General features: G+C 50.4%; 6 protein-coding genes across 6 annotated transcripts; 1 reads left to right on the top strand and 5 right to left on the bottom strand.

The window, feature by feature from the left end:
• Positions 1-8,645: 8,645 nt before the first annotated feature.
• Positions 8,646-10,041, bottom strand: BO85DRAFT_370128 (DNA-binding E3 ubiquitin-protein ligase SNT2; the record flags this gene model as incomplete). Its single annotated transcript, XM_025655950.1, has 2 exons — positions 8,646-9,175; positions 9,276-10,041. The coding sequence occupies 2 exons, from the start codon at positions 10,039-10,041 to the stop codon at positions 8,646-8,648; spliced, it is 1,296 nt and encodes a 431-aa protein (XP_025516230.1).
• A 1,999-nt stretch (positions 10,042-12,040) lies between these two features.
• BO85DRAFT_271623 (uncharacterized protein) lies at positions 12,041-12,703 on the bottom strand. The gene has a single exon (XM_025655099.1). The coding sequence runs from the start codon at positions 12,584-12,586 to the stop codon at positions 12,197-12,199; it is 390 nt and encodes a 129-aa protein (XP_025516229.1). The 5' UTR covers positions 12,587-12,703; the 3' UTR covers positions 12,041-12,196.
• A 3,201-nt stretch (positions 12,704-15,904) lies between these two features.
• On the bottom strand, positions 15,905-16,226 carry BO85DRAFT_271606 (uncharacterized protein). The gene has a single exon (XM_025655098.1). It carries the CDS (start codon positions 16,125-16,127, stop codon positions 15,948-15,950), a length of 180 nt encoding a protein of 59 aa, XP_025516228.1. The 5' UTR covers positions 16,128-16,226; the 3' UTR covers positions 15,905-15,947.
• A 420-nt stretch (positions 16,227-16,646) lies between these two features.
• Positions 16,647-17,095, bottom strand: BO85DRAFT_271604 (uncharacterized protein). The gene has a single exon (XM_025655097.1). It carries the CDS (start codon positions 16,932-16,934, stop codon positions 16,704-16,706), a length of 231 nt encoding a protein of 76 aa, XP_025516227.1. The 5' UTR covers positions 16,935-17,095; the 3' UTR covers positions 16,647-16,703.
• A 341-nt stretch (positions 17,096-17,436) lies between these two features.
• Positions 17,437-20,885, top strand: BO85DRAFT_271509 (DEAD/DEAH box helicase). The gene is made up of 9 exons (XM_025655096.1): positions 17,437-18,339; positions 18,396-18,578; positions 18,635-19,115; positions 19,165-19,336; positions 19,389-19,550; positions 19,603-20,049; positions 20,105-20,525; positions 20,581-20,695; positions 20,773-20,885. Exons 1-9 carry the CDS (start codon positions 17,536-17,538, stop codon positions 20,802-20,804), a joined length of 2,817 nt encoding a protein of 938 aa, XP_025516226.1. The 5' UTR covers positions 17,437-17,535; the 3' UTR covers positions 20,805-20,885.
• A 192-nt stretch (positions 20,886-21,077) lies between these two features.
• Positions 21,078-22,041, bottom strand: BO85DRAFT_369780 (uncharacterized protein; the record flags this gene model as incomplete). Its single annotated transcript, XM_025655933.1, has 2 exons — positions 21,078-21,439; positions 21,495-22,041. The coding sequence occupies 2 exons, from the start codon at positions 22,039-22,041 to the stop codon at positions 21,078-21,080; spliced, it is 909 nt and encodes a 302-aa protein (XP_025516225.1).
• Between the last annotated feature and the right edge of the window lie 1,327 nt (positions 22,042-23,368).

The following is a 23,368-nucleotide window of genomic DNA, read 5'->3' as shown; positions in this document are numbered from 1 at the left end:
GAGGAGAGAGGGAGAGGAGAGGAGACAGAGAGAGGAAGAGGAAGAAGACCTTAGAGACTAGAGGGAAAAGAGGTTCGTGGACAATGCGGGCAGAAGATGGAGAATTGGAATCACTAGCAGAATTCCCCAGATGAACCCAAGATGAAGTCTTGATTGACAGTCAAGATGAAGAAACCAGACACACTTCTTGACTGACAGGCTATTGACATGACATTTCTTCATTTAACTCACTATAATCTAACTAGTAGTAAACTACAAATAAGCAGAGAGTTCTTCGACAGCAACTTAACCACCACAAGCTCAACAAGGTTCGTACTTCCTGCTGCTGGGGATTCGTGCGGATTCTGCCAGTCTTCCAGAAGCTCTGCGGCACGGCAGGCTTGCGTCGTCGTCGTCAGATCCAATTGAAGGCTGTGGGTGGGTATCCCGTATGGTAATGTGATTACAGATCCGATACACACACACATACACACAGGCCAACCAACAATAACAATAACAACAACAATCACCAAAGTGACTAAACAGCCTCGACTCTGCCACTCAGCCTACTATTTTGTCTGAGTGTCTGAGTGTCTGTCTGTCTGTCTCCTCCGACTTCGTTCCCCTCGAGGGTTTCAGGTTTCCGATAGGATGGGGACGATCTGACCATGCAATCGACTCCTCCGACTAGTGACGGGCGTGCCTCGGAGCTGAACAGATTAATCCCGGGTTAGATACTTACTTTGTTACTAGAGTCGAGTCTTGACCTGAGTCAAGTCTAAGCTAGATAGGTACGATCGGCTGTGTGTCCCTCCCCACTTCCCTGCTCTTTCTCTCGCTCGCTCGCTCGCTCTCGTTCTTGGTGGTGCATCTGGACTCCGCGTTTGTTGCCTGTATTCGGTTGACCGATGTAAGGAATTCGACTAGAACCTCGATGGAAGTCGCCAGGATGCAGATTCATTGCAGGAATGTGTGACTTACCATTGCACCTCCCGAGAATTTCCACCTTCATTAATTCAACCTAATGACGACGAAAACAAAAACAGAATAAAATTGATAAAATTAGTATTTATTCAGGCATTATTATGCCCAATGAGTATTATAATAATAATAATAATATTAATACTAATACTCATAATAATGACTATTATGATCACTATGATTCAATTGCCCTGAACGAAGAAACCACAAGAACCAGTGGAGAGATTAAGGACACAGGATACGTAAACCCCCCCTCAGTTGCTGCCCGTCCAGAACCAAAGGAACCACAAATGACAGTACAGGGAAAAAGGAAAGAAACAGGCAACCCGAAAAGAGATAGAGTGAGCGGAGAGAGTGTAAGAAAACAGAAAGAGAGCGAAAGGAAAAAAAAGTGGAGAAAGATGACGCTTAAGCAAGCGATCTCATTAGCTCCAGGCTGGACTCTGTTGGTTTTCTAGAATTTCCCGGGCGGGGCTTGGCGCCTTAGCCGGGCGCTGGAAGGAGGGATGATTTAATTTCCCTGCGCTGGTTGTTATTATTATTATTATTATTATTCAATCACTTGGTGCACGCTCACTACACTAACTTGTACTGGTTAAACATACTTGTCCTCTCCATCTTCTTCATCGTCATTATCGTCACCGGGGAGGAAATGTTTCGGCCATCCCAAATTACTCCTGCTCTCAATATCATTTTCGAGGGTCTAGATTAGATACCGGCTAAAATGACGATGAGCGGGCTTGATCCAATGTGGCTCTAATTCAACCCTGGAAACTGAAACTAAGCAAATGACATCAACAAGTTGGGTTCCCCATTTTCCCCATCATCTTGGGTTGAGGTACGTACTACTATTGTGCAATTTGTTTTACTTAACTGTTTGAATCCACACATTAATAATGTTTAGTTTTTCGAAATGTGTACAAAGTACTTCCCTTTTTACCCTCACCGTTAAAACTCTTAAACTCACGAACCCTGGGGGAGAGAAGGGTTCATGTCCCGTCGATCGCCAGCCACAAAGCGACACGACGGCCCAGATACTAAACAAGTACAGGTTTCTCAGCAAGCAAAGCACCGACAACGAGTCAGTGTAACAGCCTAACCACCTACCTTAATAGTGACTAGTTTACTGGTTAGTAGGTGGTCAGTGAGGAATGAATGGATATGGATTGCTGTTCTGGCCGCCCTGCCCGCCCGCTTCCTTCCTTCCTTCCTTCCCTTCCTTCGGCAGACACTAACTGACTGACTGACTGACTGACTGAAGTGAACTGACTTGACTCCCCTCCCTCGCGCCCACACATCATCTTTTTTTATTTTTTATTTTTTCTAGAACTTCCATCCTATCCCGTCTGTCCGCCCGATCCTTCCGTTCATCCACACATCTCCCACACACACACACACACAATCCCCCCCATCCATTCATTCCCACATGGCGGTCTACTCTCAGCTCTCAGCTTGCAGAGTGCAGAGTGCAGCCTAGTCTACTGGCCTTGGCACTGCCGGTATTGCAATTTTTATGCCTTTTATCCAACTTAAAAGTATATATTATAATTTCTTCTTTTCTTAAATAGGTGATCTATTCCGTGGTCACAGTACAGCATGTCTTATGTAGTTGTGATTACACCATCTATACATGCGGATTTGGTCACAGAAAAAGCCAAAGGGGATGAGTTCATCCCTCCCTTACCCTACCACCTACCTCCTCCTCCCCTCCAAGTGGCAACTGGACAATTGGCACAGCACAGCGGAGTCAGCCACAGGTGACGTCGACTCTTCCCTCCTTTCCCAGCTATAGTTAGTTAGAAGGGGGCGTTGTTGAGTCACACTGCTTACTTACTAACCACGCCATAAAATGAATGGATGGATGATGTGATGGCTGACCCATGGTTAAGGGAAATGAGAACCCTGTGCGGCAGGGCTACGTACGAGAAATGGCGGAAGCCTCTTACGATTGTACGATATCACAGTTAATAACTAAGGATATTATTGATGATGACTTAATGAATGTATTACTATCTTTATTTATTCCTGTATTATAACTCTATGGTATTAACTTAGATACAACTAAGTCCAACAGATAACTAACTAACCTAACTACAAAGTGGTCGACGGGCAGACGATTAATAATACTCAAAACTGAAGGAATGCAAATCCCGCCTTGCCGATTCGTTCGCGAATCCCACCAATCAGATTGCTTGTATACAGCCGTTCAAACTTCCCCCGGCCAGCCCCGTCCGGTCGGGGGAAGGAAAGAAGATCACGGGTCAATCCTCAGTTACTAAGTAAGTGGTAACTTATCTACACATGCAAGGAGAAAAAAACATTTCGCCTCGGTAGTTTTTATTTTGCAATTTATCTATCCAGAATTGAGATACGATATACTAATAGAATCCTCATGGAATTTCCGCTCGGAGGTATTACGCTCTGTCTATCACTACTACTCACTACACTACAGACTAAATATAGGATGCGATATATATTTATATATACGTAATGTGGAATGGAAATATACTTCCGAACTGATGTATAGTAGAGGTACTAGTGGTACTACCATGATAATAAAGGTACTACTTGTATGCAATCCACCTCACCTACGCATAGTATATATCACACTACACTACCACCACCATCGTCATGAACATCATGATACTCCACTCCCACAATGGAAACTAAGATCATACTAACTCACTCCCATTCCGCAGCATATTTAACCACCACCAACTAGAGTATCCGACAATCACATCTCTGCTTCAAACATACTCCTACTCTAAATAATAGTACTAATGCATTACACAGCCACACACACAACACATCCACCACCAACCAATCCCCTAACAGAATCAATCCATCATTCCCAATAACGCAAAGATAAGAGACTAAGTACTAGAACAAGACATGCCGTGTCAACCCTGCAGCTAAACTATCAGCCTCGGCAGTAGTAGGCAGCAGGAAAATCAGGAAAATCAGTGTCTTACATTAGGACCTAACTAACCACTAGAGATCACTTACCCCGCATTAACCTACTAGATTAACACCTTAAATTCCAGGTATATGTTAGGTATTCTGCCTTGATAGGCAGCAGCAGCAGCAGTAGCAGCAGTCCTTTGCCACTGCATGCATGCATGACTACTATCGATTGACTTGGGGGATTGGCCAATGCGTCATGAATCGCGGTGCTGGGGGTTGGCTGCAGGATCTGAGTCAGTCAACTACTAGCTAACTAGCCACTACTACTAACTACTTTAGAGTATATCAGGCTAGTAGACTAGTATAGGTATAATAGAGTGTATTAACGAACATGTGATGGCTGGATTTGGTATATTAATATAATAGTATTCGATTGTAGTGAGTATTTCTTATCATGCAATATGCGATCCTGGTTGTAGCCACGGCATTCAAAAACATCTCGAGTATGCGCCTTCTCATGATTATCAAAAACATACAAGAGAAGACTTTGGAAAAAGCCAGATGATAGATAGATAGATGGTGGACAGAAGAAAAAAAGAAAAAGAAATTGAATAACACAAAGAGACAACCGCACTTCATAAGTGGAAATCTAAAATCACGCTGATGAGAAAGCTCATAATATCCCAATCCCCATTTTTAACCATGCCATGACAGAAACAGACCCCAAATCAAGAAGCAATGAGAGAATGATGCAAAAGGTTAAAGAAATGAAAACAGAATAAGGAAAAAAAGAAAGCGCTATAATACACGGAGTGAGTATTCTATACCAGTGGCAGGTAAGAAATGTTCGCGTCCTAGGAAAGCAAATTCTTCAAAGACGGACTCGCACTAGCCCCAGACCCGCCATTCGTCCCGCTGGCCGTGGTATGCCTGGCGGCGCTAGGTATAACCGGTGTGTCTTCTGGCTTAACCGGAGGCGTCGGTCCTCGTGGATCCATATGTGCCTGCGAGACGGGCGGCGACTGTGCTGGCGCCCCAAGCACGCGATCCACAGAGTAGACACGTGGCGGGGGCCCACCATTCAATGCGCTTAGCGAATGTTGAGGCGAGTGCCGGACCATTGTCGCCTGTACATCCGGAGGCGATGCCGACGGAGCAAATGGGCGAGGGCCTGTCGCATGGGAAAGATGAGGCGAGGGCATCGACACAGGTCCATACGGGCTCTGGTGGGTGGGAAATGGCTGGGGTGGAGCGTGGGATCCCGGAGGGTAATGCGATAGCGGTGGAGCATGATGAGAGGGGGTGGGCGGAAATCCGTTCATATGGTGTGCGGGCGGTGGTGGCGGCGGTGGTGCTGCTGCCCGATAACCAGGGACAGGTAATCCGTTGCGCAGCTTGCTGTCACCAAAATCCGCCGGACGCTGTTCATAGCCGGGGTGCCATTCGGAGCCGCCGTGAGGGAGCCCCATCGGTCTAGGAAGCACTCCAGATTGCGGCGGATGGCCATGGTGATTGCCAAACGGGTGGTTGTGGAACTCGGTGAGCTTGGGCGCAGGCAGTACCGGGCGTTGCGCCGAGTAGGGAGATGGACGAGGCTCGGGTGATGGCTGGGGTTGGGCTTGGGCCACCGGCTTCTTAAGATGGCACTTGTGGCACTCGTACAAAGTCTGCGATCCTTCGCTGTTGACCGCCGATAAAGCAGTCTTCTCTGGACTGTACTCCCCGTTCAGGCGCGGCAGACCATGCTGGGATGGAGTCTGATGGAGATATGGAGGGCTTGCAGAGGCCGTGCTGAACCGAGACCCCACAGGATCATTCAGACCAACACCGTTAAGCAGAGGCGTCCGGTGGTCGACTCCGGTTGTGCGTCGCGACTTATCCAGAGGCCACCATCTGGGGCTGAAGGAACTCGAGCAGCGCGCACACTTTCTCGTCACATCAGTATCAGTGACAGGCCGGGGCGCATGATTCTCAGAATCGATCACCATTTCATCCGGAGCGTCCTCTGGTGTTTTGTGATTGTCCTTTGGCGTTGTCGAAGCCGCTGGAGCTGCTGGAGCCGCTGAGACCACCGGGGGTGCCGTGACACTGTGAACAGAGGAGACTCGGCGGTTCGCGGAAGGTGTTGCAGTCTGATGTGAGACATTGACCAATTGTTGCACATATGCCGCCTTTCTAATAGTTCCCGTCAAGGTCAGGTCGGCTTGTTTGTATGCCTCGGCATACCGCCGCAAAGCGTTGACACCCTCTTCTTCTGTAGGCTCGCCGATCTCATGGATCGTCGCCGACACTGGATGGTGAGGGCACCAGATCCCCGCCGAGGCCGATCCAACCTCTTCTCCTAGCCGTACACTGTTCACGGTATCCCTCCTGGAGCTTTTGATAGGGGTAATGTCAAACCCAAACTTGTACTGCGCTTGGAATGCACAACCGACGTGGAAACGGGCATTGCAGTTGTTGAAATGGCACGGCACACATGCACCTTTATCGCTCTTGCAGATCTTGCACACATCGCGCCACCTATCCCTTGGGATCAGGCTGAATCCCTCAGCTGGCTCGAGCTCCTTGGCGTTGCCGAATTTGATCTCTGGCGTCCACATGGCACACGTGACATGAACCCAGTTGTTGCCGGCCGTTCGCTTCAATGGCTCTCGAGGACCGATGGGTTTGCCCACGGCCTCTTGCCTTTGCCGGTAGAGTTTGATAGCCTCATTGACCATCTCCTTTTCCAGCCGCTCCTTCTCCCGGTCTCGTTCGGTCTTCTTCTTGTGTGTCGACCTTGGCGCCTCCATCAATTCATGCTCCGTCCAGGTCACCGGACACAGGACACATTCATACGTGGTCGAGATCATGGGGTCGCGATCGTTCGAGCACATATCGCAAAGCCACTTGACGCAGTTCCGCGACGGGCTAACACCGTAGCAGCTTCTGTGCACGGTCAGGCGGCAGTCTCGGCAAGACAGATGCTGGTCGCCTTCCGGCTCCATCTTGTTGCAGATGGAGCATGGGAGCGTTTTGGCCCTAGGGGGATCGGGAACGATTGGTGGAGGTTCAGGGATGCGGTCCGCAGCGACTTTCTTCTTTGGAGCTGGCTCCACGGAAGTGGCTGTCGATGTCGCGGCGCTGTCTTTCTCGGTGGTCCGTCCTCCCTTCTTCTTTGTAGTCTCCTGCTGCACCTGTGGGTTAGCGTTCACCGGGACGCCGATTGAAGCCGCAGTTGCTGCAGTCGCGCTGTTGATACTGATGGGAGTCTCGGTGGAGACGAGGAGCTGAGTCAGAAGCTCCTCATCTACTCGGCGACGCCAGGACTTGTTACCACTTTGCGCGATCTTTTTGGCCACTTCATCGACGCTTTCCCACTGGATACCGTACTTCCTCCATAGCAATGCACAGCGCAAGCACAGGGCCACAGTCAGTTGTGATCCCTTATCTTTTTGCTTCGATGCAGGCTCGCTCGAGGTAGTAGTGCCTGGCGCAGTACCTGGGGCGCGCCGCCACTGACGGGAGGTTCGCGTTGAGCAGAACTTGCACTGGAACCCACGCTTCTTTTCGACGGCTTTGTCGTTATCAAAAGCCGAGTCATCATGATCGTCGGCCACATCGTCCACTAGCTTCGCCGCACTGCTTCGCTTCGCTTCCTTCTTGCCCCGTCTGCCTTCATAAGCGCCCCAAATTTGACGGCCACGCGGCGTTTTCTTCCACATGTAGTAGAACCTCACAATCTGGTAGTGAGGCACAGTACCCACGTACTTAGTAATATTCCGCCACTCCGACCCAAACTTGGAAACTGCCTGTTCGAAGAGTTTCAGTTCTTCTGGGCGTAGATGCGGCTCTTTGAGATCCTTGTACTTGTTCATCGTCTTCAACTTTGCCAGGGCCGCGTCGGCATTGAAGCTATTAGAGTAAAGGAGTTCGAGAGCCTTGTCGAGGAAATTAGTAGCGTATTTCTCTTCCCCAAGTTGGGGAGCCAACGCCTTGGCGCGTTCCATGTAATCGTCCACGAACTTTTCCCGCTCGGAGGGGCTGAGATGGGAACCAGGCGCGTCGTCTTCGCCCCGAGAGGATGGAACCTGGTCTGCAGTGGGCATCTTAAACATTGGCTCTGCAGTGCGGACTTGCTTCCCGCCCACAGTGACCGGTTCGTCTTCGCCGCGCCGCACGTACCCTAGGGGCTCGTCCATGACCCACTTCGGTCGGTTGGCCTTTTCCTGTTTGGCGGCTTCGATGGCGGCCACAGTTTCCTTGGAAAGCTTCGAATCTTTGCGACCTCCGGAACCTCGCATATACTTTTTCTTGATGTCGATAGGCTTGACATACTCCACCGGCTTTCCAGGCCAGGCATTCACCATGGCCTGATGCCGAGGACCCAACCGCGAGCTGGCGCGCGGGTAAATGCGGTCATCATAATCGAGGGCGTCTTCGACACGGCAGTGAATTCCCAAATAGCGATAGGGCCACATTCTGGCTTGCGCAACCTGTTCTTCTGTAGCCGGACGCACCTCTTCTTCCACGGGTGCTGGAGTGCTGCTTGTGGTGCCATTCGTCGCGCCATGGGGTTCTTCCTCCTCCTCTTCGACCATCTCCTCATCAGCTTCCGGCTGATTCTCACCCAATATCGGGGTATTCCGTGCCTCGAGCTTTCGTTCTTGAGCGCGACTGCACGCTGCGCAAGCCCAAGCAAAGCCACGGGCCGGCTTCTTCGTCAGTACCGGTCGAACACAGTACATATGATAAGTGCTGTGACAGACGGCACAATCCACCGAGTCATTGCTATTCCAACGTTAGTATGATTGAATCAGCCCATCATAAGAGTATGGATCGGCATACCTTGCGGCGTACAGGCTACAGCGCTTGCAGGTCTTCACGGCGCTGGTGAGCTCCTTTCGTCGTCCGATCTCGACCAGAACGAACTTCCAGCGCTCGTCCAAAACCTTTTTGACGTTTCCCGGGACGTTGATGACCTTGCTAGTTGGGATTACGTCGTAGTAGCGGTGGATGTATCGGTCAAACATCTTGTCGTACCAGAAACAATCCCGGGTCTTGCGGTACGTGTCGATGTCGGTGATCTCCGACAGGTGCTGGATCTGGCATTTTCCGCGTAGGGATGTGAGAGGACATGTGTCGGAGTGCATGGAGGCAAAGACCAAACGCGTGTCGGCGACCTTGCGCTGGATGTCACGTGGGCGATAATACCAATTCACCCGCAGTGCCTCGATCGGGCCGGAGGGCGCATCTTTGGAGGGGAGAAATTCCATGATCCGTGCCAGATAGTACGGTTCCCCCGGCGGTTCACAGATCAGGTAGACGTGGTCTAGATGAGAATACTCAGTATAATTTTATGCCACAGCAGCAATGTTATCAAGTAAAAACATAATAGAAAAATAGAGAAAAATCAAGGAGGTGAATCTCACCATTGACGGCGTAGGTTGTGCCGTCATCGGCTCTGAGTTTGCCATCTTTTAGATAGGCACCGCGGCTTTCGAAACTGACCATGTTGGTTTCGGCCGGGTTGTACGCTAGTCCTGGGGCCGTCGTAAAGATCTTCTTGGCTGCATTCCCACTCGCAGCATTAGAGGTGGTGGAACTTGCCGGCTGTTTCCGTTTCCTGGACGAAGAGTTGGCTGAGGTCGGTGCCGCCCCCTCCTCGAACTTGGCGGAAAATGAAGAAGTGCCAGGAATCAAGTCTTTGGCAGCAGCCGCGCCATTGGCACCATTGACCGCCGTTAGACTCTTCCGCGATGTTGCCGACGAGACGGGCTCCTCACTGTCGGCTTTGACGCCATTGACGAAGCTGCCGGAAACACCGCTACTCCGTTTGGCGGATTTGGAAACTGGTTGGGCGATCTCCAGGTCGACGTCGATGTCGCGATCTTCCGCATAATTGGGGCGGGGAGCGGCATTGCGACCTCTGGAGCGAGTCCCATACGGCGCCGGGGTGGTCGACGCGCTGGGAGGTTCCGTCGCGGTGACGTCTGAAGCAGACGCGCTGACAGCCATGGGTTGAGATGTGAGGTCGTTGCCGGTGGCGGCACTTTGGGGTGTGGGCGCCTCTACCGACCCCGTTCGGGAAGCCTGGCCAGGGGTGGGCATTCGACGGGATGTGCCAGATGGCGACGATGAGTTGGGTTTCCCGGGATTAAGAGGGGCCTTTTGGGATGGTGACCTGTCCGGGGCCATGGCCAACCCTTTAGTGGAATTCCCAAAATAGCCTCAAGTAAGAGGAGATGTATAATACCAAGAGAAAAGGGTAGTGTTGTTGGGGGGAAGTAAGAGAAAAAGAAGTGGGCGATGCACCTCCGGCGTGGTTGGTTGGCGTTTGAATGTCCACAGGATAGAAAGAGTAAAGGGAACACCAAACTGGATGGGGACGACGCGGAGATGCAAAGCTCAGCAACGGGCCGGGACGGAGAGTCGATCCCTCATGAGATGGGGAACTCTGCAGCCGGGTGGAAGGGAGAGAGAAAGAGAACAAAAAGGAACACGAAAAAAAAAAGAGAAGAGGAAAAAGGGAAAATGGATCAGGCCTCGCACTGCAAATATTTGCCCGAAGCAACTGGGGAACCGTCAATCAATGGTACCCGCCAAAACCCAGAAAGCGTAATGTAATGGAGAAGTGGCAGCAGCTTTGCTTGTCGGGACCGATTCACTTTAGTTTCTCCCGCAAGGGCGCCGAAAGGGTCAAGATTGGTGGGTGTTTGAAAGGGCAAAAATTGGAAAACGCCCACAGGGTGCGGAATATCAAGATCGACAGGCTTCCGGAAAGTGATAAGAACAACACCAACCCGAACGGGGCGGAAGGATTACAGAGGAACAACAAGAAGAAGCAGGAAGAAAGCAGACCGGCGGGGAGGAGAGGCTACCGAACTGCATGAACGATGAGGCGAAAAGGAGAAGAGGGAAGAGAGAAAGAATGTAGGAGGGAGAAGGGAAAAGAGACAAGAGACGAGGGTGGAAGAGGAAGAGGAAGAGAGAAAGGGAAAAGCAAGTGAAAGTGAGAGAGAGAGAGAGAGAGAAGTGAGTGAGGGAAGAAAGAAAGAAGGGAAAGGGTCGCTGGAAACGTCGGAGTAGTAAAATGAAGGTTAGCGGCGGTGGAAGCCAAACAAGCAGTAGAGCCACTTAGGGCGTTGGGAGACTCGTGGGGTGAGCACAGGATAAGATCAGTACTTGCACCACCAGCCAGTCAGATCTCTCCAGTCGGCGGAGGTGGCAGAAAAGTACGACCACAGGAAGTTATGGGAATCAGTCAGTCCGTAATGTGTTGTAGGGGCAGGCAGGTAGCGAAGCTAGATACAAGAGCCGTCGTTTAATCGGCACTAGTAGGGACCTGATTGATTGATTGATGGAGGATGATGTATGCTGGACCGGGACTACCCAAGCATGGAAGTAAAGCACAAATCCATACACATGGGATGGGGGATGACGTTGTAATGAGAGAGGATTGTAGGAGTGATAGAGAAGCAGTTGTGTCTTTAAAGCGTAGTTTGATCGGAAGGGGGAGGGGTGATAGATAGATAGTTTGGAGGGATTGGGAGGGAAGAAAGGGAAGAGGGAAGAGGAAGAAGAAGGATGGATGGATGGGTGTGAATGTCGGAGAGAGACAGAGAGAAAGAGAGGGGAGGCGAAGATAGCAGCCAGCAGCAATAGTAACCAAACTGGCAGTTCTTTCGTGACCCGGAAGGAAACGCGAGTCAAAAGTCAGAAAGGGAAAAGGACAGGCAAATGGAAATGCAACAGCAGCAAGTAGTAGTAGGAGTGGAAGAGGAAGAAAGCGAGAGAGCGAGAGAGCGCGCGCGAGAGACAGAGACCAGAAAGAATCAGGAAAGCCGTCGAGGATCCCGACCAGTCCACGTCCTCGCCCCTAGTCCCGATGTGTTAATATGACGGATCCTCCATCCACTCCCATGAACCAGATGAATAGTTGCTTTCGCTTCCTCCCTCTCGCTTTTCCTCTCTGGCGCATAACCTGCTCTATCGGCTCTTCGTCCTATCTGCACATCCCCATCCCGGCCATTTCTACTCATGCTGGCTCCAACCGGTCTTGATACCTAGCTCGGACAGTACCCAGGTTTCCCTCCCTTCGCTCGCTTTACTTTTTGCCTCCCACTCTTTCCAGAAAATATCTATAAGTTTGACCTACTCCAACAGTCTACAATGGATGTATTATGTGGGATGCATGGTTGTCTGGATGTATGTATGAATGGATATCCGTGTCTGGGCTTCGGGATTTATTTTTATAGCACCTTGCTCCCCTTGCTCGTCCAGGCGGCGGCGTGTTTGACCCGTTGGGTGATCTACGTCGGGACGCTGGGTTTTTAGTGGATTCACTTTCGTACTAGTAAAAGATCTCTCCCTCGGATATTAGTCGCTGGCCCTTGGGAGGGGGGAAGAGAGAGAAAGGGATTGTGTGGGCCGAAAGACCCGAATGCGAAAGAATGATGATGATATCGGGAGAGAGGGGCCATGGCGATTGAAGAACGGGGGGAGAAAAGAAAGAGAGGGAGAGGGTAATGGGAATGGAAGGGAAGGGGAATGGGGAAGGGACCTGGAAACCTAAAATTAAGCAGCAGGGGAAAAATGGAAGTAAAAAGGAAAAAGGGTAAAATTGAAAAGAAAAATAAAAATAATCAAGAGCAAGAGGAGATGGGACGGACAAAGGGGAGAAGGGCAACGGGGGGGAGAGAACCGAAGGAAAATGATCAAGAGAAATGATAATAATAATCATAATAATAAGAATAACAATAATGATAGAGACGGGTCAAACGATCTTTGCATTCATTCATATTTCACTCATCCGCATATCCAGTCATGCAGTCATTCATTTTCATTCATTCATTCATTATTATGCTCTGGATCTATGCATGTCCTTCTCCTTCCCTCCATTATTACTTACATTTGGGCAGTCAATACACAGTTAAAGTAAGATGGATAGCATGGGAAAAAGACACTGCAGGTAGGAGATGAGGCGTGGCCAGGAGAACCAGCGAGAGGGCATGTCGAATCTGTGGCAGGAATGTTGTCACGTAGGGCAGCGCATGCGCGTTGGATCTGAAATCCAGAGCGCCAAGTCCTTGTGCAGTGAGTGTCGAGTGGACAGATGGACCCATCCATGCCATCGAAGCGCAGCGGATATCGTCTGTTTCAGTCTAGGACAACGGAAACGGCGTCAGCATCGTAACCAGGAGCAGGGTCGGCTGGACAAGAAAAGAAAAGAATCAAGGTTCTTCTTCTCGCAGTTCTTTCCCCCCCTTTCCTTTTTTTTTTATTCCTTCTATGCATATGGAGAACGATTATCTTTGAACCATGTCATGTATGATCTCGAGCTGGAAAGTGGGCGGGGGATTGTTGGAGAGTAAAGGCATGGTATGGGAGGTAGTTCGTGGCAGTGATACCGCATTGTTACGGGGTGGTTCTGGAACTACGTACTAATCAGGGCCTCCTATTTGCAGAACACCCAACCCCCTCCTCCAAAGTTAGTGAATCACTCCGTGGAGTTGTATAGAAAAAATATGATACCAACAATAAACATCGGAAATGGAATCGCGTGAACTTGAATGAATTCTTTGTCTAAAACAGATTAGTTGCTGTAAATATAGCGGCTGATGTATGGTGTTAGTGGCAGCAGCAGCAGCAGCATCATGTATGAAATCTCGTAGGCGGAGAGCATTTAATACATCAGCAGCAGAGGCGACTCGACGGTAATTAGCAAGCAGGTGGCCAGCCAGAAGGCGATCGAGGTTAAAACATGGTACTACCGGACTCGCCTTTTTCACCGTCTTTGAGTTTGGACCGACGGTCCATGCTGAGAGAGATTTTCCCGGGGGTGGTTTCTTACTGACTGACCTAAGGGAAGGGGAGGGGCAAGTTGGCGCAAAGAAGTGGTCCTGTACGACCGGAGACTGGAGGCATGGATACGTGCTGGAAATGCTAAGCCATTTTAGCTTAGGCGGACAACCGAAAACTCGGTTCAGCGACAAGACAGAAAAGGGTGAGGGAGGGAGGGTGCCAGTTCCATGGCTCCCTTCGACCTGCAATGCTAATTGACTAGTGGTGATTAGCAGCGACACAAAGTCGATCCTCAGGCAGGCCCGGGGCCTTCTTATGTGAACCTACCCACTCTCGGCCACTGAACTGACGGCCCATCTCTCCGGTGCGGAAATTTACTCCTATCACTTTCGTGTGATCCTAGCCTGCGAGGCCAGTCTTGCCGGGACAAGCCGTTCAAGAACGCGCGGGAGAGGGGGAAATGATATCCAGATGACGGCGGTTGTCACTGTGCTGCAAAAGAAGCAGAAGTGGGCGCATGTGGTCCAGCTGCGGCGATGAGGTGATGATAACAGTAATCCGTCCACCAGAGCGGGAACTTGGCCCAACCCTTAGCGCCTGGTCTAGGGTATAATAATAATAATAATACCACTTCAACTCGCCTTTCCTAATCCTAGCAAGCCAACAACTCCTTAAAGTAGTAAGGTACTTACTCCTTATCTCATGGTTCACTATGGATCTCCCCCGCGACGGCGGATCGTTTGGGTGCGAGGATTATTTTTTCTTTTCGATTGTCTTGGCTCATCCGAAGGGACGTTCCGGCCGGATGGCAGCAGGTTAGGTAGATATTTCGGATGATGACCAGTGCTCCGGGGAATTCTGTCCCAATCATCTGGATGTCCCCAAGTGCCTGGAGGAATGATAATCACTATTCCCGTACTTTACGAGGTCGATCAATTTGAAGCCGGCCTAAGTTACATCATTACCATCACCCCGATAAGCCCAGCAGGAAGGCATCCCAGGTCTCCGGGCGACCAACGGACCTTGGAAACTCCTGGGATCAGAAACCGCCAGTCAACCTGGTCCAATGAGACTGCGACTTGGGTTGCCGCGCTGGACGTCCTGATTCTGTTGCCACATTACAGCCTTCAGCAAGGCTGGCACTTACCCTTCCTTTAACCCAAGCAACATGGAAATGGTTTGCACCCCGCATCTGAGAGGTGGCCATAAAGTGGTTTCCGTACCAAGTATTGATGGTATCTTCAGATAGGACCTGGTATTCGAATAGCAAGCAATAACTAGGTACGGTGGATGGTCTAGTGGCTTGGAGATGATAGTCTTTCCCCGTCAAAGGTAGATTGACCGGGGTTGGTCGGCTCTGGTGTTTCAAATGCCAAAACCGACAGCTACTACAGTGTAGTACCAAGCCGGACGCACCATCCTGTCACGACTCGCTCACGTCTTACTAGATTCGATAAAATAGTTGTCGATTCCTGGGGGGCTAATTTAAATCGCAGTCGATCCTTGAACCAGAGACATTGGGGATTTACAGTTTGAAGGTCCCAGTGATCTAATTCCTCATGATCATCATCTGATGACCGGAAACACAACCCCCAATTATAATGCTCGGCTGCCTCTACTTAACCCAACCGACCGTCCAAAACGTGTAAGGTGTAGACGCGGCAAAGTGACTCGATCGTCCGATGCTAAAGAGCGCGCTACTGTGATGGGGACGGTATGAAGGAGTCTGGCACCTCGGAACTGACTAGTGCCTGCAGAGGGCCCTAGGAAGGAACGAACTAATGTGTTACGATGTACACATGAACAACAAGATCAAGTTCAACTCAGGTAAGCCCCCGTGGACTTAATATGTGATAGCTGAGTTATTGCGCTGTATTCTTCAAATAAGAGCACTGCAAATTGCTCAAAACAAAATTCGTAAAGGTGTGAGGAAGAACCACCCGCCTAATTGTCATGAATAATGATGATACGGTGTACGGGGAATGTAAGTCTGATCAAGTCTGCTCAAGCGTGAGTGGCCACATGTGGGTGGATCACTTGGGGGGTGTGGGCTTCTTCCCTCTTTGCTCTTTTTTTCCCTCGTTTCTTTTCCTTTTTTCACCCTTCCTTTTCTTTTTCGGGCCCATAGCCCTCCGGTTCAATAATGCTGAAGAAGAATGGCACTTTGGCCCGAGGTATCCGTCTATCTGGGACACTCTGGCCACTTCAGCGTAAACGACCATGTACAGTGTAGATAGAACTGAGCCGGAGCATTCCCAGGATAAAACTTGTGCTGTTAAGTTGATGTCCACAGCAATTCACTAATATACATGGCATGGTAGGTTCACGGGAATGATGACTGTACACAAGAGGCTCGCAACGCGGGATGTGAGGAGAGGGCGCACATGAACCAACCCATGAAGGGGCGTGTCAATAATGAGAAAAGAAAAAAAAAAAAAGTAATACTCGGTAAACCAGACTCGTGTTGCGCAGGTCCGCATTTTAGCACTCCGTATGGAGTCGGAGGCTGCCTGGCCTTACCTTAGTTCTTCCGTAGCCAAAAGGCTGTTGTGATCCTAATCGTCAGGTGACCCCAGGCAGCCAGCCCGCACGAGACAATCGTGCTGCTCAGAGAGAAATATTGTCATATTAATGCGGTAAGTTCCATAGTGAAAGTTTGTTTCTTGGAGGCAGGTTTGATGCAGTTCCCACTCTCCCAGAAGGAGTATCCCGATGCTTGTCGGAAGGTATGTATGAAAGAGGGGGGTGAACATGAAGTTCAACTAGCGATCAATAATAAATGTTGGGTTCTGATAGCCGGGCTTCTTCTCCGGCCACCCTTGCTTACTCACCTACCTTTAGTCTGCAGAGTGCGCGGGACAAGAAGGAATAGCGTGGCAGCTGGATTCTTTCTAACGTCTGTGCCCCCCAACTGGGTCGCAGGCTGGAATTGCCCGGGTTAGTGAACACTGGACACCTACTTACTGACTGATCGAAATTCGTGGTGATCAATGTGATCGCCGTTGTCTTCAATTCATATTGCTGCTTCTGATTTTTTGGCTGCCGGACTCGTTACTTCAGTTCCCTCGCTCGTACGGGGAGGAATTATCATATCCGGGGACGCTGCTAGGCACCATATGGCCAGTGCCACTTGCCCACGGAAGATGCATGCCGCTATTGACTAGCACACGACCAACCTCCGTTGGGTAAGTCATTCCTTTCGACTGGCGGATCAGCAGGGCTCCGATTAGCGGGTGAGCCGATCCAGGAACGTTTCCGCACGGGAACAGAAAAATAAAAAAGCCCATCACACCTACTACTATCAATAATAATTGTCACTATGATATTATCATTGGGTTATCATATCTGGAGTATGAAATTTATGCTATTTATTCATTGCTCATTTCACAGCAGAATAACTCGGGCCTATCAGGCTTTGCAGGATGTAGTATGTAATGTACGTAAGTACCACCTAGCGGCCTTAGGCTCGCCGAGAAGGCAGATCGGGGGTGTGGTGCCTGAGGCCGATGGGTCACCCACATCTTTACTTAGTTACTGGATGGGATGCAGTTTCCCGAAACGAGCGCGTTGCACCCGCGTTCCTGCCAGAACCATCACCACCACAAACAGGTCTCGCCAAGGTTCTGGCATGGTTGCTGCCATCATCACCATCATCAGTATTATCATATCTGGTCTGGCTGAGTATTTAACACGTTTGGATATCTATTCCTCTCATTTCTGTTGTGTTTCGTTTATATCAAGCTAGTTCTTGTCCCACCGGGATTAGCCATCCTTCCAATGTTGCCTGGGCACTCTCCGACTATATTATACGTTCCATGAATCTCATTGCGTATGGGAGCCCCACGAGAGCCGCCATAGCTGTACACAGGTCTAAACGTCAACCCAGGTATGTCTGCACCACCTGGGCAGCCATTTCAGACCTATGGCTTTCAGACATCCGTCGATATTGCCCGCCAGCGGACGTTCGAGGTAGTCCCATTGGCTGGAAACAAGCGACCCCCGGACCCTACTGCAGATGATGATCACAGGCCAGTGGGAGTCAGACATCCTACGACTGTTTCTAGTGCGGTTGGCCGGTCGGTAGATTTTATCCGCCCCTCGTTCATCCTTCCCAAGGCCCGTCTGGTCGCCAGTGACATCTATCCGGTTGCTGAGACGCCGCCGGCGTGTCGTGGTCAACAGCTGAATGTGTTCCCTACCGACCAGGATCCGGCACACAATCCTTATTTGTCCTTGAATCACCCCACGTATGGCTTGCCTCCAGGACTGGTGGCTAACTTTGCCGCAGCTGGGCTTCGCAGTATCTACCAGTGGCAAGCGTCATGCCTTCTAGCGCCAGGCCTCCTCAAGGGCGACCGACATTTAGTCTACACAGCCCCCACGGGCGGGGGGAAGTCTCTCGTCGCCGATGTTTTGATGCTTAAGCGTATCATTGAGAACCCCGGACGCAAGGCTATCCTTGTCCTTCCCTATGTTGCCTTGGTACAAGAAAAGCTCAAGTGGCTCAGACGCATCGTACAGGATGTCGAGAAAATCACCCATGATGCTGATGACCAAGTAGCCAATGAAAAACCGTACCACAACCGGTGGAACAAACTCCAGCGATCAATCCGTGTCACTGGGTACTATGGTGGAAGCAGGACTGCTGCATCCTGGGCAGACACGGACATAGCTGTCTGCACAATTGAGAAGGTGCATTATCTCTTTGTCCTCGAGGTCACGAATCATCTCTGATAGTTGTCACATAGGCGAACTCTTTAATCAATTCCGCCATTGAAGAATGCAGCATTGGCGACTTGGGTGTAGTCGTTTTGGACGAGCTACATATGCTGGATGATGAACATCGCGGGTATCTGTTAGAACTCATGGTCACCAAACTACTCCTCTTGCGACAGAAGACCCAAATCATTGGCATGAGTGCCACCCTATCGGTATGATTTTAGACTAGGTTCGCAAGCCTTAAGGCTATCTTTCTGACGAGTCCAAGAACACAGAAATGCTTGCTGAGTGGATGAATGCCGCTTACTTTGTGTCGACATACCGACCAATCCCGATTGATGATTACCTGGTTTATGAGAATGCAATCTATCCCGCAGCAACCTCGAGGCAGCTTTTCCAAACGATCTCTAAGCTAAAGTCGATGTCCAACGCAACTCTCATGGAATGCATGCCTCCAGATCGTGTTATTCGCCCCTCAACCTTCCGCGAGCTTGCAAATCCCATGACGAATTCGACTGTAGCTCTGGCAATCGACACAGCCGACGCCGGGCATGGCGCCTTGGTGTTCTGCGGTAGTCGGCATATGTGCCAGATCCAAGCAGCTGTTATAAGCGAAGCAATGCCAGCACCTGCGGAGAACACAGATGAACTCAGCAAGCGTTTAGATTTGCTTGCTGATCTACGCAGCCTGCCTAGCGGCTTGGACCCGGTTCTCGAAAAGACGCTCGTGAGAGGAGTAGGGTTCCACCGTAAGTACCGTTCGCATCGATTCCACGCATATGCTAAGCTATCGTATAGATGCAGGAATGACAGCAGAGGAGCGCGAACTGATAGCGCAGGCATACGACCAAGGTGTCTTGCGTATACTCATAGCGACCTGCAGTCTTGCGGCTGGAGTCAATCTCCCTGTACGGAGGGTTATTATCAATGGAGCACGCATGGGCAGGGAACTTGTAGGGCCCGCAATGCTGTAAGGTGCCTTTGTAGTGAACATAGTGTGCTATCGGCTAATATTCGCGAAGGCGACAGATGTGTGGAAGAGCTGGCCGCAAAGGGAAAGATGAGGCAGGTGAGACATACCTGATATGTGGAGATAGCGACCTACAAGCGGTCTGCGACCTCTTAGAAGCAGAAATGCCCGCCATCGAAAGTTGCCTAGCCCCGGAGAAGAGGGGACTCAAGAGGTGAGTTCTCAACTCCTTTTTTCTGAGAAATGGATAGCTCACCTCCTACAAGGGCACTATTGGAAGCTATTGCGACCGGGCTTGTCTCCGGTCACGATGCTATCAAGGAATACGTTAGATGTACCCTTCTGTACCTGACGGTGGACAAAAGGGTAGCTTACGGTATCATGGGTTCCGCGCTGCAAGAACTAGCCACCGAGGGGCTTGTACAGTTGAACGACGACGAATCGTACTCATCAACACAACTTGGCCAAGCGGTAGTGGCTTCGGCGTTTGCGCCCGAAGATGGTCTCTTTGTTTACGAGGAATTGAGAAGAGCGTTGCAAGCATTCGTTATGGATGGCGATATGCACATCTTCTACTTGTTCACGCCCCTGCAAGCAGCCATGGCCACCCCGATCGATTGGCTTATCTTTCGCGATCAGTTGGACAGCCTCGATGAGAGTGGGCTACGCGCATTGCAGTTCGTTGGTGTCAGTCCAGGTTTCGTGAATACGATGTATTTTGCCTCACAACCCCTTTGATCGTTCATGAAGGCGCTAACGGTTTCGCAGGGCGCAAAGTGGGGCATCGCTCAAGGAGAACACGCCAGAACAGATTAACCAGGCCAGAATCTATCGCAGAGCGTACACGGCCTTTCAACTTCGGGACTTGAGTAATGAAGTGCCATTGTCGGCAGTAGCCAATCGCTATCGAATTCCGCGCGGAGCAGTCCAAACCTTGGCACAACAATGTCATGGCTTTGCTGCGGGTATAGTGAAATTTTGCCAGCGAATGAACTGGGGCATGCTTGCGGCAGTCCTGGATCATATGCGAGATCGTCTGGAGGCTGGGGCGCGCGCTGATCTGCTGGAAATGGCTCAGGTTACCTTCGTGAAGGGATGGACGGCCAGGTTACTCCGAGAAAATGGTTTCCGCAATCTAAGAGCATTGGCAGAGGCTGATGCAAAGGACCTTGTCCCTATACTTATGATGGTATGACAGGCTTTGATAGCAGAGTGTAATGAGGCTGTGCTAATCAAAATGACAGGTAAACCCGCGGAAGACCCAGAAAAACCAGCTGCACCCGGCGGAGGCCGAGCGTTATGCGAAGAAGTTGCTTGCTAAGGCAGAAGTCATTATTGCGTCGGCCAACAGGATTTGGGGTACGTATGGAAGATTCTGCTACCTGCTACTGTTCCAGCCCGGCATTTCTAACCTAGATATCCCAAAATTATAACAGAACGCGAGATGCAGATTGAATTAGACGAGTGAACAATTTCGAAGTGTCTTGGAAGTTAAAGTGGGGCGATTTGGCGCTCTCTGCTCGACATCTTGGACTAAAGGACTTCGTCTAAACGATAGATCTATACGTTCCCTGGCAGTGTGAGGTCTGGTCTCATTTGGACTTTACAGATGAGCAGGACGGCAGATTCATTATAACCCGAATGGTAAGATACTTGATAGAACACTGCTAGATTTACATAGCATGCCAATGAGGTTGGTAAATCCAGAGTCACGCTGCTCGGAAGGATGACAATAAGCGTTCTAGATACCATTCAGTTGATTCTGAGCCGCAATCGGCTCACCCAAATCGACAAAATCCAGGAGGATGAAGTTGGGCAAGCGGCTGTATATGGAGTAGCACAGATCTGCCTGGGCTCCAATGCTCCCAGACCCCGACACCGCGTTGGTGTCGGATGCATGGTCCTTATCGGGAATGAGAATCCCCAAGATGTCGACATCCAAAAAATGATTGACAATATACATCCGTCCAGAGGCCGACGCACCAGCGGGTCGGTCAATGCTGCAGTCGGGAAAGGTCGCATTCGTCACGTCATAAGGGGTCTCGAAGAAGTACGCAAACTCGTCGAGGATGTATGGAACGGTCGAAGTATCGGCGCCATAATCTGGAAATCTGGTCAACCAAGCCTCTCAGGACGCGCCTGCCTGGCTACTGCTTACCAAGAAAAGACACCAACCGCGTGCCATTTCCGATCAGTTCTCGTAGGGTCGGCCATTCATCCATGGCCAAAGTGTTTGGAGACGAACTCGGCACGAATGCATAGTCTGAAATACCGGAGCTGTTGAAGACATCGCCGAACTGTGAGACCGATAAACTATCACCGTTCGTAAGAAGGAGGGTCACCACCTCATCCGGGTTGCTGTCCATCCAGGTTCTGATTGTAGTTAAGAATGATTCTAGGCTGCCCGCGTCCTCCAGCAGGCACGACGTGTGGCAAAGGAGGATGGTATCGTCCAGTGCAGACTTGTGGGTCTGGCCCTGGAGGAAGCGGATTCCCAGGTCCAGCTGCTGGGTGACACTGAGATCTTGGTTATCGGAGAGCAGCGATCCAACGAAGGGGCTGTCGTGGGCGCCGACCTGGGTAACATTGGAATAGCGGCGATCACAGTAGTCAGCCTGGCCGTTGCAGGTAGACTGCGCGACGGTTGGCACAATGGATGCTATGCCCACCGCTAGGCCGAAGAGGATGGGTGGGGGAAATATCATCATACAAGAGCGTTTCAGGTCTTTCAGACGCAGTTATTGCTGTGTTCGACAGGGGCGCTGCCATAACAGGCAGGGAGGACGCCGATGAATGAGGAATGCGCCGGCTTTATTTATACCCCGGCCCTTGTTGTACGATGTCCACCCAATATCCCATCCTCTGCTAAAGTGACCGCGCCAACCATGGCTGATGAATTCAGTAGTGGCTTGTTGGAGCCATTTGCCAGCTTGTGACCTGCACGGGTGATGATGAGGGATAGTGTGATAACCCCAACCCGCACACCAACCGACAGGGCAATCACGGTTAAGCATCATGATAGGACCGGCGGGAGAGCAGTCAATAGTCAATATTTCTCTACGCTCTAAGCCCATGAGCTAACTTCCCGAGCGCAGAACTAGTGAATGCTGACCATGCTACTTGCAATCCAATCAAGCGGGGGGGTTGTAAAGGAGACAACGACTGGTTGGTTCGGAGCCAGGCGGTTGAATATATTGGCAGATCCTTAGCCTGGCCTTCGGGGGCGCTAACTGTAAGTTGCTGGATGGGAGTAATTGCTGACTGTTGGAAACATGATGGGATATGTATGACCATTCTCCCTGTATTCCCTCAGAAAGACCTGATGAGGGGAAATTAGAGAGGAACTGTTGTCACATGAAACCCGTCACCATGCAGGTCAGAAGCTTGACAGCGATGCACCGTGTTGGTTCATGATGGGACGTAAGGGGGAAAGGATATCCCCGTGATTCTCACCATCTCATGTTGTTTCCTTCGTGATAGGTGTTTCTGGTGCTGAACTAACTCAGAGAGGAGAGTTCCCTCGTATGGGGGTGGTAGATGCCTAAGGCATGGACAAGGGTCCCCCATGTTTACCTCGGCTTTGCAACACTTGAATCTTCAGCCACAGAGTCGATCCCAGCGATAAATGCGCGGAATATTAAGTATTGGGAACTGGGAGGATGTGACGTCTCCGATGAAGTGATGAATTGGATGTCTCTTCCGACCGAAACCGTCCACGTGGTATAGGCATCAATCGTGTGAGATAATGTTTTGCTGTCCACACACGCAGGAAGAGATATATCTAGGTCTTGTAGAACTTGTTAGGTAAACCGAATATCAAGATGTAAGGAACAAGAAACGAAATGTACTGTATCTGTCCAAGTCCATTGTTGATCTGTACTTTTATCGAGACAATGGCCATTCATGCTTCCCAGGCACCCAGGCATCCATGGTCAACTTCTTTCTCCCCCTTTCCGGATTAGGACTAGATCGCGTAACGGTAACCGTACCAAGATACCCCGACACCAACTCCTCCTCCTTCGCCGGTGGGTA

This window comes from Aspergillus piperis, assembly GCF_003184755.1.
Source record: "Aspergillus piperis CBS 112811 unplaced genomic scaffold BO85scaffold_7, whole genome shotgun sequence".
Taxonomy (NCBI): Eukaryota; Fungi; Ascomycota; class Eurotiomycetes; order Eurotiales; family Aspergillaceae; genus Aspergillus; species Aspergillus piperis.
Note: the sequence above shows the minus strand (reverse complement) of the source record. Positions and strands in the feature narration are given on the sequence as shown.

Excerpts from the sequence above, each read along its gene's own strand:
- BO85DRAFT_271509 (XM_025655096.1), top strand. The coding sequence starts at position 17,536 with ATGTCTGCACCACCTGGGCAGCCATTTCAGACCTATGGCTTTCAGACA. Across the intron at positions 20,050-20,104 it reads CCAGGTTTCGTGAATACGAT|GGCGCAAAGTGGGGCATCGC; the intron begins GTATTTTGCCTC and ends ACGGTTTCGCAG. Across the intron at positions 20,696-20,772 it reads GTCGGCCAACAGGATTTGGG|AACGCGAGATGCAGATTGAA; the intron begins GTACGTATGGAA and ends AAATTATAACAG.
- BO85DRAFT_271606 (XM_025655098.1), bottom strand. The coding sequence starts at position 16,127 with ATGCGGACCTGCGCAACACGAGTCTGGTTTACCGAGTATTACTTTTTT.
- BO85DRAFT_271623 (XM_025655099.1), bottom strand. The coding sequence starts at position 12,586 with ATGATTATTATTATCATTTCTCTTGATCATTTTCCTTCGGTTCTCTCC.
- BO85DRAFT_271604 (XM_025655097.1), bottom strand. The coding sequence starts at position 16,934 with ATGGGCTTTTTTATTTTTCTGTTCCCGTGCGGAAACGTTCCTGGATCG.